This window comes from Manis javanica, chromosome 1, assembly GCF_040802235.1.
Source record: "Manis javanica isolate MJ-LG chromosome 1, MJ_LKY, whole genome shotgun sequence".
Classification (NCBI taxonomy): domain Eukaryota; kingdom Metazoa; phylum Chordata; class Mammalia; order Pholidota; family Manidae; genus Manis; species Manis javanica.
The window spans coordinates 189,988,777-190,004,350 of NC_133156.1; the positions used below are offsets into that span (position 1 = coordinate 189,988,777).

Here is a 15,574-nt window from a genome sequence, read left to right on the forward strand (position 1 = left end):
TGTATATTAAAGTGTCTTATTGTAATCAGTTGTGAAATATATATAAAAGTTAATTGCAATATAAGTATTGAGAATTAGCCTTTTATAAAGTAGCTTCTATATTACTCCTCTAATACTACTCATGCTTACATTCAAATATGACTTGTTATGTGAAAGAAAAAGTGGTCCAGTGATTATCCATAGGAGTGCACTATATGCACTGAAATAATCCTTCATGTGAGACTGCTGACTACATGTCGTACTAGAAAACAGGAAGGCTGGAGGCAGGAAATCCAGTTGGAGACTGTTATATTTCTGGTCAAGCAGTATGGAGAGCCTAACCTAGGATAAAAGAATTGGGAGTGGGTAGGGTATGGTTTGAAAAATGACAGGATTTTGGGTGCTTGGGGGAGGGATACTGAGGAGAGGAAAGGTGAAGATGTCAAAACTGACTCTCTAATCTGAGTGACTAGAAGGATGGCATTGCTATGGAAGGAAATGGCTAAGTCTGGAAATGTGGTTGTTTATGTGTACCTGGGGATATGCAGAAAACTATGTACTTCCTTTCATTACCCCCTTACACAATAGATTCCTTTGTGATGTGTTTTATTTCCTCGCTAAACTTAATCTCTATACTACCACTCATTAGTAATGCCAAGTGGGTTACCTTGATGTTTGTATATGTATTGGTAACCTTAGATAAAAGAATTACTATTTGGGAATGCAAGAGTAAAAACTGATCTCCTATAGAGCTCAGGTCTTCTTAAGAATGGATTTCCACTTTTTGTCCATTCACTGACTTCAGTTTTATGATGAAACCTTCAATTTTTCTCAACAATTAATGTTACACATATCTTTGTACCTGTGGAAATACTCTAAACGCATTCTAGCAGAACTTAAGTGTCTGTGTGTGTGTTTAAGATACTACATATTATATGTATAAGATAAATATAGATAGATATAGATATCTATCTACGTGTGATGTCTATCTTTACGACTAAACACTGAAAACCCAGTAGGTGAGCATGGCAGAAAATAAACTAAAGATCTCTTACACAATACAAGGTGATTTGCAAGTATGGTATGTATAATGTATGGAGGAAAAGGTAAAAGGAAATTGAACATGCACTGGAATGAGACAATGCATGCTAGCTGACACTGCACACCACTCTAAGCAAAATGCAGATCCCATGGTGCAATTAATAGTAGAGCAGTAAGGCCAATCATTTTTTTTATTAAGGTATACACATTCTTATGAAGGTTTCACAAGAAAAATAATGTTATTACACTCACCCTTACTATGGAGTCCCTGCCATACCCCATTGTAGTCACTGTCCATAAGTATAGTAAGATGCCACAGAGTCCCTATTTGTCTTCTCTGAGCTACACTGTCTTCCCCGTGACCCCCCCACACCATGTGTACTAATCATAATACCCCTCAATCCCCTTCTCCCTCCCTCCCCACCCGCCCTCCCACACCCCTCCCCTTTGGTAACTGCTAGTCCCTTCTTGGAGTCTGTGATTCTGCTGCTGTTTTGTTCCTTCAGTTTTGCTTTGTTGTTATACTTCACAAATGAGGGAAATCAGTTGGTATTTGTCTTTCTCTGACTGACTTATTTCACTAAGCGTAATACCCTCCAGCTCCATCCATGTTGCAAATGGTAGGATTTGTTTCTTTCTTATGGCTGAATAATATTCCATTGTGTATATGTACCACCTCTTCTTTATCCATTCACCTACTGATAGAAACTTAGGTTGCTCCCATATTTTGGCTATTGTAAATAGTGCAGTAAATCTAATCTTAACAATAGTTACTATTTATAAATAAGTTGAATGAAAACCAGGATATCTAGTAACAGTGAAAAAAAAATCTATTTTTAAAAATAGATCTGTATTTTTTTTAAAAAAGGAAACAGGCTACCATTAAAAACATATTTAGAAAAAAACTCATTTGCATCATGATTTTTAAATTTTCATTGAAAGTCCCTATAAAATTCATAACTTTTAAAATTTTTCTAAGGAAATCAAAAAAGATAAGGAAATAATACAAATAAATATATTATTAATAGAAGCTGAAAATTAAAATTACTGAAGGCATATAAGATTTTTTTTTGGTTCAGTAAACTTAGATAACTCTATTTGCCATAACTGATAGAAGGATAATGCAGGTACACAAACATTCTCGGGGAGGGGGGGGGAATTTGTTGATTCATTTGAACTGCAAAAACAAAGTACACTATTTTCAGAGAGGTAAAAATGTCTTTTTAAAAATTAAATGACCCTAACCTAACTCAAACCAAAGTGATAAGCTACAGAATAAATACATATATTACATATGTGTATATATATATAAAAGATAGCATACATATATATGATAGCATATGATATATAATAAATATATATTATCATCATAATACAAGACAGATATCTTCCTTGCAAATGCTCATGGGCCATAACAAAAATTTAACATTTATTTGGCCAAAATAAAAACTTAGTAATTCTCAAAGCAGAAAATCAGGCTATATTTTCTAACCATAATACTATACAACTAAAAATGAAAATAGCTAATACCTGCACCTTGCCATGTAAGGCTGATACATGAAAAAGAACCCACAAGTTTATTATACTGAATGAGGATTTTAAAATGAGGCTGTTACAGGTGTATAACTAAAATAATACAGAAATTTTAAAAAATGTGAACTATACCACAATGTCACCTGATTCTCTTATAAGCCCTAAAATTATGTCAAAAGAAGAAAAGGAAAAGCTAGGCTGTAGCTCCTTGGACATGTGAGATTCTGTTATTTCCCAAGAGTTACGCTCTTCCTGGCTGTAACAGGATGCAAGGGGGTTGCTAGAATACATGGTTATACATGTCCGAAAATACCTTCCATATATTTTTGATGGATACCATGAAGCTGAAGACACCTCCCCTCAAACTTACTAAGTTCCCTTTCCTCACTGAGGTTGGCTGCTGCTTGAGAACAGAAAAAAAGCATGTTTTTCAAGTAGGTTCAGGCAATGAGTCTGTGTAACAATCATATTGAACACATTCCCCAGACTGTCCTTCCACTTTATTTCACTGCTTGGCTACCCCCTCCTCTTTGTCACTCTGTACCACAGCTTCCAAAATCTTTCTACCCAGGTTCTCCATCTAGGTTGGTCTCTACTTATTTCTCTCTTCTCCTCCTCCTTTCATACTCCTTCCTTATTCAGAGCTTATGATTCCCATTAGACACTGGAAGAGTGGGCATTAATTTGTTGATTCTTTCTCCTGATTTATTAACCTTATAAGGTCATTTTTGACTTAGGAGTTAAGACTTATGAACACAAGTAAATTTCTAATTTGCTACACAGGATCAGCAAACTATGTCATGGGGACAAAATCCAGCCCGTTACTTCTTTATGGTAAATATTAGGCATGCCTATTAATTTACATATTGTCCAAGCCATTGTCCAAGCCTGCTTTCAGGCTACAAGGGCATAGCTGAGTAGTTAAGACAAAGACCATATGACCTGAAAAGCCTAAAATATTTACTCTGGTCCTTTCTAGGAGGTTTGCTGAATCCCGGCCTAGCACAGTGGTGACTCAATAGATGAATGAGTATGTATGAATGGTTGTATTTTAAGTAGGAATTTTACCCTCTCCCTGTCCTAAAGGTCTCTTCCCCAACTCCTAGCCTCAATAGCTTCAGTTTAGACCTTGATGCCAGAACAGACCTACTCTGAATGATACATCTTCATGAAAATAGGCCAGTATTTACCCCTGAGGTTAGGGAATAGGCTTTTTCACTTTGTTGTAGGTGAACCTTAGCTCTAATTAAGAGACTAACATCAAAACATGGATGCTTCCAATATCCAAGGTATGGTGTGTCCCATGGGAGAAATGGATCCTGGTCACTTTTGTCTCCTTAGAAACACAGTCTAGACTCTTCAGTAGATTCTCATAAGTCATCTGTTGAACCCTGTCTCATCTTCATTTCACATGGGTTTCCCTGTTTAGTCTGTACTTCTTTGCTAGCTCTGATCCAATCCTCACTTGTTCTTTATTTACTTTATTGACTGTTGAATGATCCAAAATCAGGTCTTCATTTTCCCTAGTTACCAAGCAGGGAAGATACCCCATTTTGGGGGTGGTAACACTGAGGAAGTGTTCTTACCTTGTCTAGAGTTAGTTTAGCTTCAACTGGGGTTGGATTATAGAGATAAGACTGATTACATAGCTGACCATCCCATCCCATTAATCAAAAAAATCTTAATTCTTAGCTTTTCAGAGTTTATAACTCATTCAGCATTGTTACCTGCTCACCACTGGAAAAAAAAATTAAAGGAGACACTGATATCTATCTATCCTACCTATTACTACTGTTCTCCTATGGGTTTATGAAGCCAGAGAAAGGTAGCATTAGTGGCTTTAGGACAGTCTATCTGGAGAGGCAAGAATATGAAGTTTTTTTCTACATTCTAAGATATAAGAAGGCAAAGATTTTTAAGACTTAGAATACCTGGACTTCTTAGAATACCAAAGAATATTAAATAAATAATAAATGAAAGCAAATTATCATAGCATTATATAAATATAGCTGTTAATAGTTGATGTTACTATAAATTGTAGTAGAGAGTAAAAACTGCAATAAAAATTCTGAATGGTAAGAGTTGAAAAGGTAAGATGAAAGATTAAACTAAGACGTAAACATTCTGAGAAGACCAGAGGGACAGATACACAGCTGTTTGGGAAAGCAGCTTTCAGATTCATGGGATGGAAGATTATGTGCTATATGCATTAGCTGGAATTCTCTACAACAGTAAGTTTTTAATATAAGAACTCAATTAGAAATAACAGCAGTAACTTTCAGTTTACTTTGAAGAAGCCTACGATTGACCTAGCAATAGCTTACCTTTGTTTCAGTTCTGTAAGGTCTCATTCAAGTCCATACTTGCCTACCCTTCAGAGTGATCTTAGCATTCTAAGATTTAGTTAGGACAAATACCTGGCATGTTTTGGTAGGTAAATAGGTTATATACTTTTGAAAAAAAAAAAACCCACTGGCCTCTTGAATATACTCCTCTTAAATAAAAATATAAAATGTTCCATGTTAAAGATACCCATATTTAGCATTGAGAGGTAAAATTTAAGTCTTTTTATATATATAGTCCTTGTGCAGACATCAGGCTTAGAATAACTTCTGCAGATACTGAAGAAGGCCCTCTTGAATAAGGAGACTAAGAAGAAATAGATAAGGGACTTATTCAAAATCCTTACATGTCAGGCTATAATACCAGAACATTGTTAAGCTACTTTCTAAAGATCTGATTCAAAGTGAAAATCTGTCATGCCAAAGCTCATCACTAACAAGTCTTGTGATCTAAATATTGAGGACTTGATTGCACTTGACTCACTCCTAATATAATTAATGAGGCATCATGGGGAATCACAAACCAAAGTCTGTGTGAGTTTTCTTCTAAATTATATTCTAAGAAAGTAGTTCTAAGAAACTAAAAATTAAGACAAGAAGTTGATTTGGAAAACAGCAACAGTTATCTTCTGACTTACTATACTTCCTTTACATTTTCTGCAACATATCAATAGGCTAGAAACTTAACGTATTTGAAGCAACATTTTGAAGTAAGAATAAAAAGTCCCCAAAGGTCCACTGTGGGTTCCTAGGTTGTCTGTAAAATATGATACAAAATTTGTTAACTCACCTCCAGATGCCTTTGACCTTTCTTTCAACTTTTCTACAGCCATTTCACCATAGCTGGGAAGTTCTGACATCTTCACTCCAGATCGAGCTTCTGCTATTAGCTGACGAGCTCTCTCTCTCAGCTGCCGACGTCGCTCTTCATCTTGCTGCTAAGATATATTGAACAGTTGCCAACTCAGTAATTGACAGAAATGCAATTTCATTTTCAATCTGATCATCATGATAGTAACTGGTTTACAGCATGGTGCTTGGCCCACATTATAAATAGGATGCTCTATATCAGTTGGATGTCACACTATTTTTAAAAGACATCCTAGAATCAGATTTTTAAAAAACATTTACAAATTACTGTTATTAAAATGTCTGTTAAAAATTCAAACTAGCCTTTAAAGAATATTTGGGGATATAACTGAGAAAATTGCAGGAGCTATTACTAATAAAATAACCAGGCTTATAGAAAAAAGTTACAATATTGAAAACAGAATTTCAATTAATACCTTATTTTAAATTTTCTTTCCTTTGTAAAATAAAAGAATTTACTTTCTTTGTTTTCTAATAAAGGCATATAGAGCATTGGTAGCAGAGTATAGCAGAAAATGCTGCTACGTTATCTTGATCAAATATAAGAAATGGTATTTTTAGGGGGCTGAAGTAGAAATGGGAACAGTATATATTAGTTACATAAGTTACAGTTGTAGGTGGGTTTTAAATAGAATTGAACTATTATCCATATTCTTACTCCCTCTCCACTCAGACGCACTTTGAGAAGAAAAGTAAAATCTAATGTGGCTTTTGATATTTAAAATAATAACTACAGAGAATTAAAAAGAAAACTTTTGCCTATTAAAAAAGGGTCACTGTGAATCACAAATAAATCCATGTACTTTACAAACTGGAAAGTATATAAAATAAGGCATTATTATGACAAAACAAAGCCTAAAATAATCTGGCCTCAATATATCTTTGCAGTATTATCTTCCCTTAACCTCTCCCAATCTCCATAAAAACCTCTCATCTATTTATATAGAATTGCTTTTATCATGTAGTTTCATATACCCATGCATGTGAATATGTCATTTCCTCTTCCTAGAATGTTCTTCTCTCATTTAATTCCTACTCATTCTTCAAGATTCAGTTTAAATCCACTAAACTTCTCCTGACTATTCTTCTCTCCTTCCCATTGGTGGAATCAAGTTCTCTTTCCTCTATGTTACTACAGAACTGCCTGTGTGTATGTGTGTGTGCGTGTGTATTATTACTTTTTAAAATAATACTTGTCAAGTTATACTGTAATTGTACAAATGCCTCTTTCTCAGTATAACTGAGCTACTGAAAGGCAGGAGCTGTATCTGACTTTCCTTTTTATCTATGCCCTTGGTACATACCTTTTACCTGGTACTTGCTATAGAAACTTTAGCCATGAAAACTTTTAATTTATATTCTCAGAAGCTTATCATAATAGAGAGAAAGATAAAATAGCCACAGGTTTGATCAAAATGTAGCAAGAATTCAGGACAGAGAAAGAACATTTTTGCTAAGGGACAAACAAGACATCATAGCATATGGTTTTGGAGTTGAGCCTGCAGAATGAGCAGGATTTAGCATGGGTAGAGATGGGAGTTGGTAGTTAGGTGGGTCTATGTAGGTGAGACTAGGAGGTAGGAATGATACACAGACATAAGGCAAGAAAGTATGTAGGGAAAAAGTACATAGTCTACTTTTCCTGAGCAAAGAGCAAAAATAATGATAGAAAGGCAAGGCAAGAAAAATAAACCTTAGTAGATAGATCACAGAGGCCTTTTATTCTAAGGAAAGCAAGGGCCAACTACAGGTTTGGTTTTGAGTGTGTCTTTTTTTGGTTGAGGAGAATGGCCAATCAGAGGTGTATCTAAGAAAGATTAATCGGACAACAGTGTATAAGACAGTGGCACAGAGGGACTGCAAAGAGACTAGTTAGGAAGCTCTCACAATAGCCCAAGGAAGGTGTAATGAGATACAGACCTAAGTTGGTGGCAATGGGAATGGAAAGGCCTAAGTGTAAGAAGTATATTAGAGGTAGAACTGGTACTTATACCAATTCTTGGTAACTGATTAGATGTGGGGGTGGGGAGAAAAGTGGTGACTCAGAAAGTTTTAAACGTGGGCAACTAGTAGAACTGTGGTGCTAAAAACAGAAATAGAAAAACTAAGAGGAACTGTAAGAAGGGATAAAGTTTGGGATAAGACAGGCTGGGTTTGAGAGGCTGTCAGGGCATCTGAGTAAAGATGTTAGTGGAGTTGGGAAGTGAAATTGATGCTAGGAAGTGAAGTCAAACTATGACTCAGAGCTGATGGCTGAGTTAGAGAAATATGTGAAAGCACTAGAAAGAGGTACTACAGAGACAAAGGAGAGCTAGTGGCTAGAAATGGAAATATGTATGTTTAAATAAGAAGAGGAAAAAGAGCCAGAGAAAGAGGGAGAGGAGAACTAGAACACTGATGTATCCTGAGAATCAAAATAGAAAAGGCTTTCATTAAAAAGGGAGCAATCAACTATAGTAAATGCTTGAAGTTAATAAGACTGAACATTAAAAAAGGATTTTAAAACTTGGTAGACAATATTATTAGGGACAGGGTTAGATACCAGATTGGTGGAGCTCAGGCCTAGGCCATTCTTTCACAAATTTTGAGACACCTAGAAATGAGAGCTGTCAAAATTAATGGGGGTAGATTAACATGGGTATCAAATGGACCCAGAGACAAGCTTAGGCTCCCAGTGGACAAACTGTAACAATTTCAGTATCAAGAAGAACAGTGACTACAATGAACTGAATTAATGAAATCATACTTTGAATCAATGAAAATTCATCAATTCATAATGATACTCAAGAAGTTCTTAGGTACATAAACTCATGAGGCAGCTTTTAAAATAACTTCTGAAAATTAATAATTAGAGAGAAGAAGCAATTACCTTGTCTTTCCAATGGTAACTGAATTTAAGGTAACTAAATAATCCCAGTCAAAAAGGGAAAGCTTGCCTTTACAAAATAATACAAGCTATAATAATAAATTAAAAAAGGTAAAAATTACAAAAACATGACTCTGCTACTTATAAAAGAAGGCTGATTCTGCAAGAATTATCAACTGTTATTAAAGCTTTTAGATAAATGTCTGACAGGAGATTGGATATTTGATTTTATGTTACGGCAGACTATTTTTCAAAGATGGCCACAACAGTATTTCTCATCCCATATACTGTCTGCAGTGTGACCTTGCCATTCTGTCCAGTAGAGTTTAAATCCTCTCCCTTTGACTCTGGTCTGGCTTTAGTGACTTACATAGAATCAGTAGAGTATAGAAGTATCCTAGGTGATTTCCAAGGGTAGATAGGAAAGGCCATACCTCTTTTTGCCCAGTTCTTTTGAAATTCTTGCATTTTGTATTCTCTGGGAACCCAAATGTCATGCTGTGAGAATCCCAAACTACATCTAGGTACTCCAGTCCATAGTTCCAGCCTTGAGTTTTCTGGCCCTTGTGGCAGACATGTGAATAAAGAAGCCTTCAAATGATCTCAGCCTTTTGCCATTTGAGTCACCTCACCCTCAACTGTTCATGTCCCCAACTCAGGCCCCAGACATGCGGAACAGAGACAAAGCATCTCCACTGTGCCCTGTCTGAAGTCCTGACCTAGAAAATCTGTGAGCATAAAAAACTTTTTTATACTACTAAATTTAGGGTTATTTGTTACACATCCATAGTAATTGGAATACATGCTTAAAGTAACACCCCACAAATTATTTCCTAGTTCCAAGGATGAAACCTAATTGTAAATGGAGAGATGGGAACTAGATGAAGGATTAAGAACCACTAGTGTACTGGTCAGTCTTAGCATCACTAATGTTGAGTCACCCTGTTAAATGCTGTTTTGATGGGAAGCACACAAAGTGCACACTACCAATAATATTCTAGCCCAAATGTTTAAAGTGAATCCACCACATCTTTAGATATAATTTCCAGTTTAGCATAAACACAGGGGATAAAGAAACATCATAAACAATATAACAAGGAAGCAACCAAACAAATCCAGAAGGTAGGATATTCAGGACAACTAACAAAAGAGAGTTATGAAAACAAGCACACAACAAAAAGCAACTAACCAACTGCCATCATCATCAACAAAAGGGACTTAACCAACTGTAATGGACAGTCTTGGTTAGATACTGGTTTGGACAAACCAGCTGTAAAGGACATTGTTGAATCAATTAGAGAAATCTGAATATAATCACAGTATTAAATGAGAAGAAATGCAACCTTACTGAAAGAATTATTTTCTAGAGTAATAACCTAATTTTGTCATTTTGGCAAAATAAATACACATATAAATATGTATACAAAAAGACTTAGAAGGGTATTCACAAAGGTGTTATGGCAGAGATTTCTGGGTGTAGATATGTGATATTTTTGTTTTCTTTCATTTTTCTTCATTTTATAATTTTCTGTAATATATAGAAACCTATGTACTACTCTTATAATAAAAATTATTTTAAAAAATAATCTTGGGGGAAGGAAGGAAAGAGATGATAACCTTCCTGGGGTAGGCGGTGGTTATGGTAGGGGCAAAAGAAGAGAGATCTAACATTCAAGGGAAATTTTCATCATATTTAGAGACACAAGCTTATTTAGAGGAGGAATACTCTTGGGTGGGTAAGACTGAAAATGCATTAATAAAATACAAAAGTCCTCAGTTAACTACTGATATTTTTGAGCTTGGAAAATATACTAGGAATAAAAGGAAATGCAGGCTTAATAATGGTGATTTTGGTAATGGTTGCTGATTATTTCCTGAGCTTTTATGTGCTAAGTGCTTTATATGCATGATCTCATTTAATTTTCACAACCCAAGAGAGAGTTATGAAAACAAACACACAACAAAAAGCAACTAACCAATGAGATTTTTACTAATGAGAGTATTTAGGTTTAGAGTTCCGAGGTCATACAGCCAGAACTGTCAGCGCCAGGAGTCCAGAGCAGGTCCATTTGAGCTACAGAGCCCTAGCTCTTAACCACCGAATTATATGATCCCCAAAAGTATCAAATTATACGACCAACTGAAGAAAATTGAGCTTTTACTAAACTTTCATCTTTCAAACTTAAGAAAAGTTAAGAGCACTAATAAAAAATATTATTTGATATGCCCCAGGCAACCTGATTTAAGTGAATTTCATTGCGTGAATAATAAATTCTTGCAGAGCCGGAATTTGATGATTCAGACTCAGATGAAGTGGTCTTGGGTCACCTGAACTGAGTTAAAATGAAATATGATTCTACCTTTCTGAATATGAAATGGGAACCACCACCCTTTGCCCCTCCCATCTCCCCAATAACACTCCAATCTGCAAAGGTTTCTGAGAGCTTACCAAGAGTGCAATTTAAAGCAAGAAAACATTAATAAAACCAACTCTAAATACTAATTAGGGACACTTTATCAATTTCCATGTAAATTGTTTGTTTGTACCTATTTACTCGTCATTGTTCTCTATACAATAGAAAAAAATGCAAATGAACAAATCAGAATGCAGCCCTAATGGGACCTTCTGTTTATAACCATTAGCCCAGAGGTGTGCTGTAATTCAATTCTCAAGTAGCAAGATTTAGCCTCATTAACAGACTGCAAGGGCAGGTTACAACTCATAAAACCCTACAGTAAACAAAGTTTATGGACACAGCACAAAATCTTGAGCCTGATTGACAGAATTCTAGTTCCCTATCAGATTGCCTTGATTTACTTTTCTACTAATGTCCTAACACTGCAGAGACAATTTTCCTTGGGCCTAGAGCTCTCCAGTGGGATGGCATATCTGCGTTGTTTGTTTTCTCACCCATTAACTTCCCTTAAGACAAAAAACCAACCGAGAAAATAGAAGTTAATTGTTAAGGTCCGAAGGAAAAGCATGTAATTATAGCAAATGATTATACAAGCAATTTTAATTTAATTGATAGTACTAATTTCCAGATTGTGAGTAAAACTTCCTTCAGTTTAATTTTTAGATGTAAGCTCCATTAAAAGTCAGTTTTTGCAGTAATATTTAACGAAGAGATAACAAAATCTATGTATCTTTTACTCAAAAGAGAATGTTACTTATGTCAAAGGAGTAAAATTATTGGACAGTAAGGGCTACGATTATTTCATTAATTTTGTATAGCATTCAGCACAAACTGCTCAAATACGTAGATAATGAATATTATTTCTGACAGTGGTTTGTGTAAACCTACCCAAGCACAGAAATGTGTTATTGCTGTTTGGACCATTCTGCATTCAAAAGAAGATAGACTCATGGCTGTAAGTAAATCATCTGTTAACTATGTCTGCTGAAACAAAATAAACAGAACCATTTCATTGGGATGCAGAGGTGAGGTAACTTAGAAGATTGCTGTCATTAAAAAGAAGAGCACACTTGAAAAATTAATGCATAGGAAACATATATCTTTCATTTACCTGCCTATCTAAATAAATTTAAATAAGTTGAAGTATTTATTTAGGCTTCCTATTTCTATGGATGGGTTTGATGACATCTACCTTTTTCTATATATTATTATTTAGAGTTGGACTGAGTTATGTAGGATAATCTAGCTTTTGTTAAGATGTATGTACTTCGGAGGGTTTGATGGAAGCTGTATTTTTGAGAGGCCTCCCTCCCCACAACCATTTTTTTTTACATTATAACAGATTTTTGAGTGAATGCTAGTTCTGTGCCTGTGTACAGTATTTTCACAGGTGTTGTCTCATTTTACTACTTACAACTGTAAGGTACCTACTGTCTCACTGGTTTGATAGAAATTGAATCTCACTGTCCAAGGCTGAACATTTTGTAAATGGCACAGTGAGAATTAAAATCAGCATCTCTTTGATTTCAAAGCACTGGTCCTATAACATTACTAGTATTCAAAGAATTTTTCTGAGCCCTATACTGTTACTGTGATTTTTAAAAAAAAACATTTTTTACTTACACTTGGGCTATGAAAACCAGGTTAAATTCCCCTTTGTGCTATAGAATACAGAGAGGTGAAGAGTAACTAACTTGTTTACACTCATTTAAAACTTCAGTTCCTAACTTAAAATTATAAGTCTTCAGGAAAGTACTGAATATGGTACATTTAAGCTTTACTTTTCCCTTTGCTAATATCTTCAGGATAAGGCAAAAGTCCTGTATTGGTGCACAGAGCTCCTTTTTCAATACAACGGATTTAAAACTTTCAAATATAGAACATGGATCAGAACTAAGCACTTTGGACATAAAATGAAAAAATATATAGCCCTTTCATGGCATGTCTTCAAGTTACTATTTTCCTTATCATTCTGAAATGGTCTACCATCTGCCATAGATAGATGCACTAGTAAAACTTGACAATTTAAGGACAAACTCTTCAAGAATAAGTAATGTAATTCCTTCTTTCCTTTCCATAAAAACGTATTGGTATGCAATTTTTATATTTCACAGTTCACCGACATCTAGGCAAGCTTTCTTCCACTGCTTCAATGGTGCTACTTTTAATTTTATCCTCCTTAGTCGTAGTAATTAAAGTGATCAGCGGTGGCAGCCCAGCGGCTTTGACACAGCTACAACCCCCTAGCAGACTTTTGCTTTTAAGAGAAGGGGAAGAAAAAGACTAGAGTTTCCTTTCACAGAGAACAAGAAAATCAAGATCTCCAATCCTCAACTTTATTCAATTGTTCTTTCAGCAGCCTTTGGATCTTAGGAATAAAAAAAAATGGCTACCATGGGGGGTCCTTTTTATGCTTGCCGCAAATGTCACCGACAGACATTACTTGAGCCAAAAAATGATGCCATGGATTTGTGAAGGTGAATTAGAACATGAGACACTGTCAGTGTGGCTGCTGAAATCATTACCCACCCAAGGGTGTCTTTCATAGTATTAGAAATTTTTATTCAATCAATTGCAAAATAGTTTGAAAAGTCTTTTCTATTTAAGAAACATTTCTACACACATTTTTGTGAAATAAGGTTTAACAAAACTTTAAAAGCATATTATTTCAAATAACGTAGTTTGTAAATTTATGTTTCTAACAGAACAAAGCACCCTATTTCAACCAACAAATCCATAATTACTTATCTTTTACTGGTTTTAATAAAACCATGTCTTGTGCTTACTTGTATTATCTTCAGTTTCATACAGTTTTAGTAACTGTACTTTTATTAATTGGGCTAAATATATTTTAATTTATCCAAACAAATATTGTTAAAAGGGCCTTACTTAGTAACGTCAGTATTTCACAGGTTTCTGTTCTCAAAATCATCCATGAAATTCCTCAATTTTGTAGTAAACTAAGAAAAAGAACTTGACTGCCACTCTTTCATCATAAGACAGGAAGCAAGACTCTGTTATTAGGCATTCAGAACGGCAGAAAAAAAAAAAAAAAGAATTCTGCACTTGTCCAGAGGCAAGGATTACTAAAGTGTACCTATTCACTTGCTACCGAAGATAGAATGAAATAAAAAATAAAATTACAGGATCTTTAAAGGTTTGGCTAGACTAGATATTTTATTGCTAGCTTGATCAGCCCTTGACTGAATAAACAGGATTTAGGGCAAAACATTAAAACTGTTTAGCAGATCTTTTCAACCCATTTCAAACTTTTCTTATGCTGGTTTGTAATATAAGCAGACATGCTTATAAATGGCCACACCTGCTCATTTCTCTGGGGATGGCCTGATCTCTGTTTCCCTAACAAAGAAAGAAAGAAAAAAAAATCAGCCTTTCTTGTTGCAAAACAGAGTGGAAAGTCAAAATCTTTCTCAAGTTTGCCCCATCTGGCCAGATTAAATCTTTGATCAACCCTGGGGATTACATTTATTTTTGGAGTAACTACTAAATTTTGGATTTAAAATACATAGGCAAAATATTAAACAGAATATGAATTTAAGTTTGAGATCTAGTTTTTAATGCATGAATAGAAAATATAATAGGACTAATTTAGAAAAAATCAGACATGCATTTTAAGAATTTGTATTTCATTAGTATTCAATACACAAAAATGAATATATCATCCTCAAGTTTTTCATATATCTCTTTGTTTCAAGACAAAGTGAGTATTATTTTTAATTGTAGCATTTGTTTTGTCTTAGTGCTGGTGTACCAGGCTATATAAATAAAGAATTCTAAAAATAAAAGAGTATGATCAAGTTAATGTTATAAATAAGGCTTTCCTTACGTATCTGGGAGCAATCTGGGATATAAAGTATTTTTATTCTACATCAGTGATCATTTTCTTTCATTCATTAAACTAATATATATGAGTTTCCAGTAGATACTATATTTCTCTAAAAATAATTATTTTGGGATTATAAAAGCAATTATTTTGTATTTTTGAAAATTTCAAATTGCATTAGCAGAACTAGTGGAAATAGCTTAGGCCTCCAAAAAGGACCCTTTGATAATTTAATTCCTCTCTTCTTTGTGAAATTGATAACTTCTTAGTTTGAAAAAATTATAAGAAAAAAGAAGAATGGCTGACTAAGTAAGTATCACCTTGTGTTACATCCAAGGCCTCTTGCTGGTTGTCTGGCTGCTCTTTTGTAGGCAAAAAGGAGCTGAACGCTCTCTGGCTTCTTAGATCTGGCCCAACAAATGCACTGCCAGTCATGCACATGGATCTAGCTTAAAACCCAGTGTGAGCCTAAAAGAAGCCAGTCAGACTGGCACCTACTCATGCAGAAGGAGATAGATTTGTCATGACAGGCTGATTATTCTATGTAAAGAAACAGTTTAGCTTTTCTAATCTGGTACAAATACATCTTTCTCAGCAAAAAAGTAAAAGGTCTAACAGTTCAAGTATTTAAAGTAAAGAAAGCAACAAAAAAAAGTAATGTCAAAATAAACCATAGGTGTTT

General features: G+C 34.8%; 1 protein-coding gene across 10 annotated transcripts in view; it reads right to left on the reverse strand.

The window, feature by feature from the left end:
• Nucleotides 1-15,574, reverse strand: part of EHBP1 (EH domain binding protein 1) — a 433,785-nt gene that overhangs the window by 51,959 nt on the left and 366,252 nt on the right. For 7 of the 10 annotated variants that reach the window (XM_073212598.1, XM_073212613.1, XM_073212618.1 and 4 more), the window contains one exon: nucleotides 5,686-5,833. In XM_073212598.1, the coding sequence (XP_073068699.1) occupies nucleotides 5,686-5,833 (148 nt within the window). The remainder of the gene's footprint in view (nucleotides 1-5,685; nucleotides 5,834-15,574) is intronic. The other 3 variants (XM_073212603.1, XM_073212633.1, XM_073212648.1) reach the window with 1 other exon arrangement.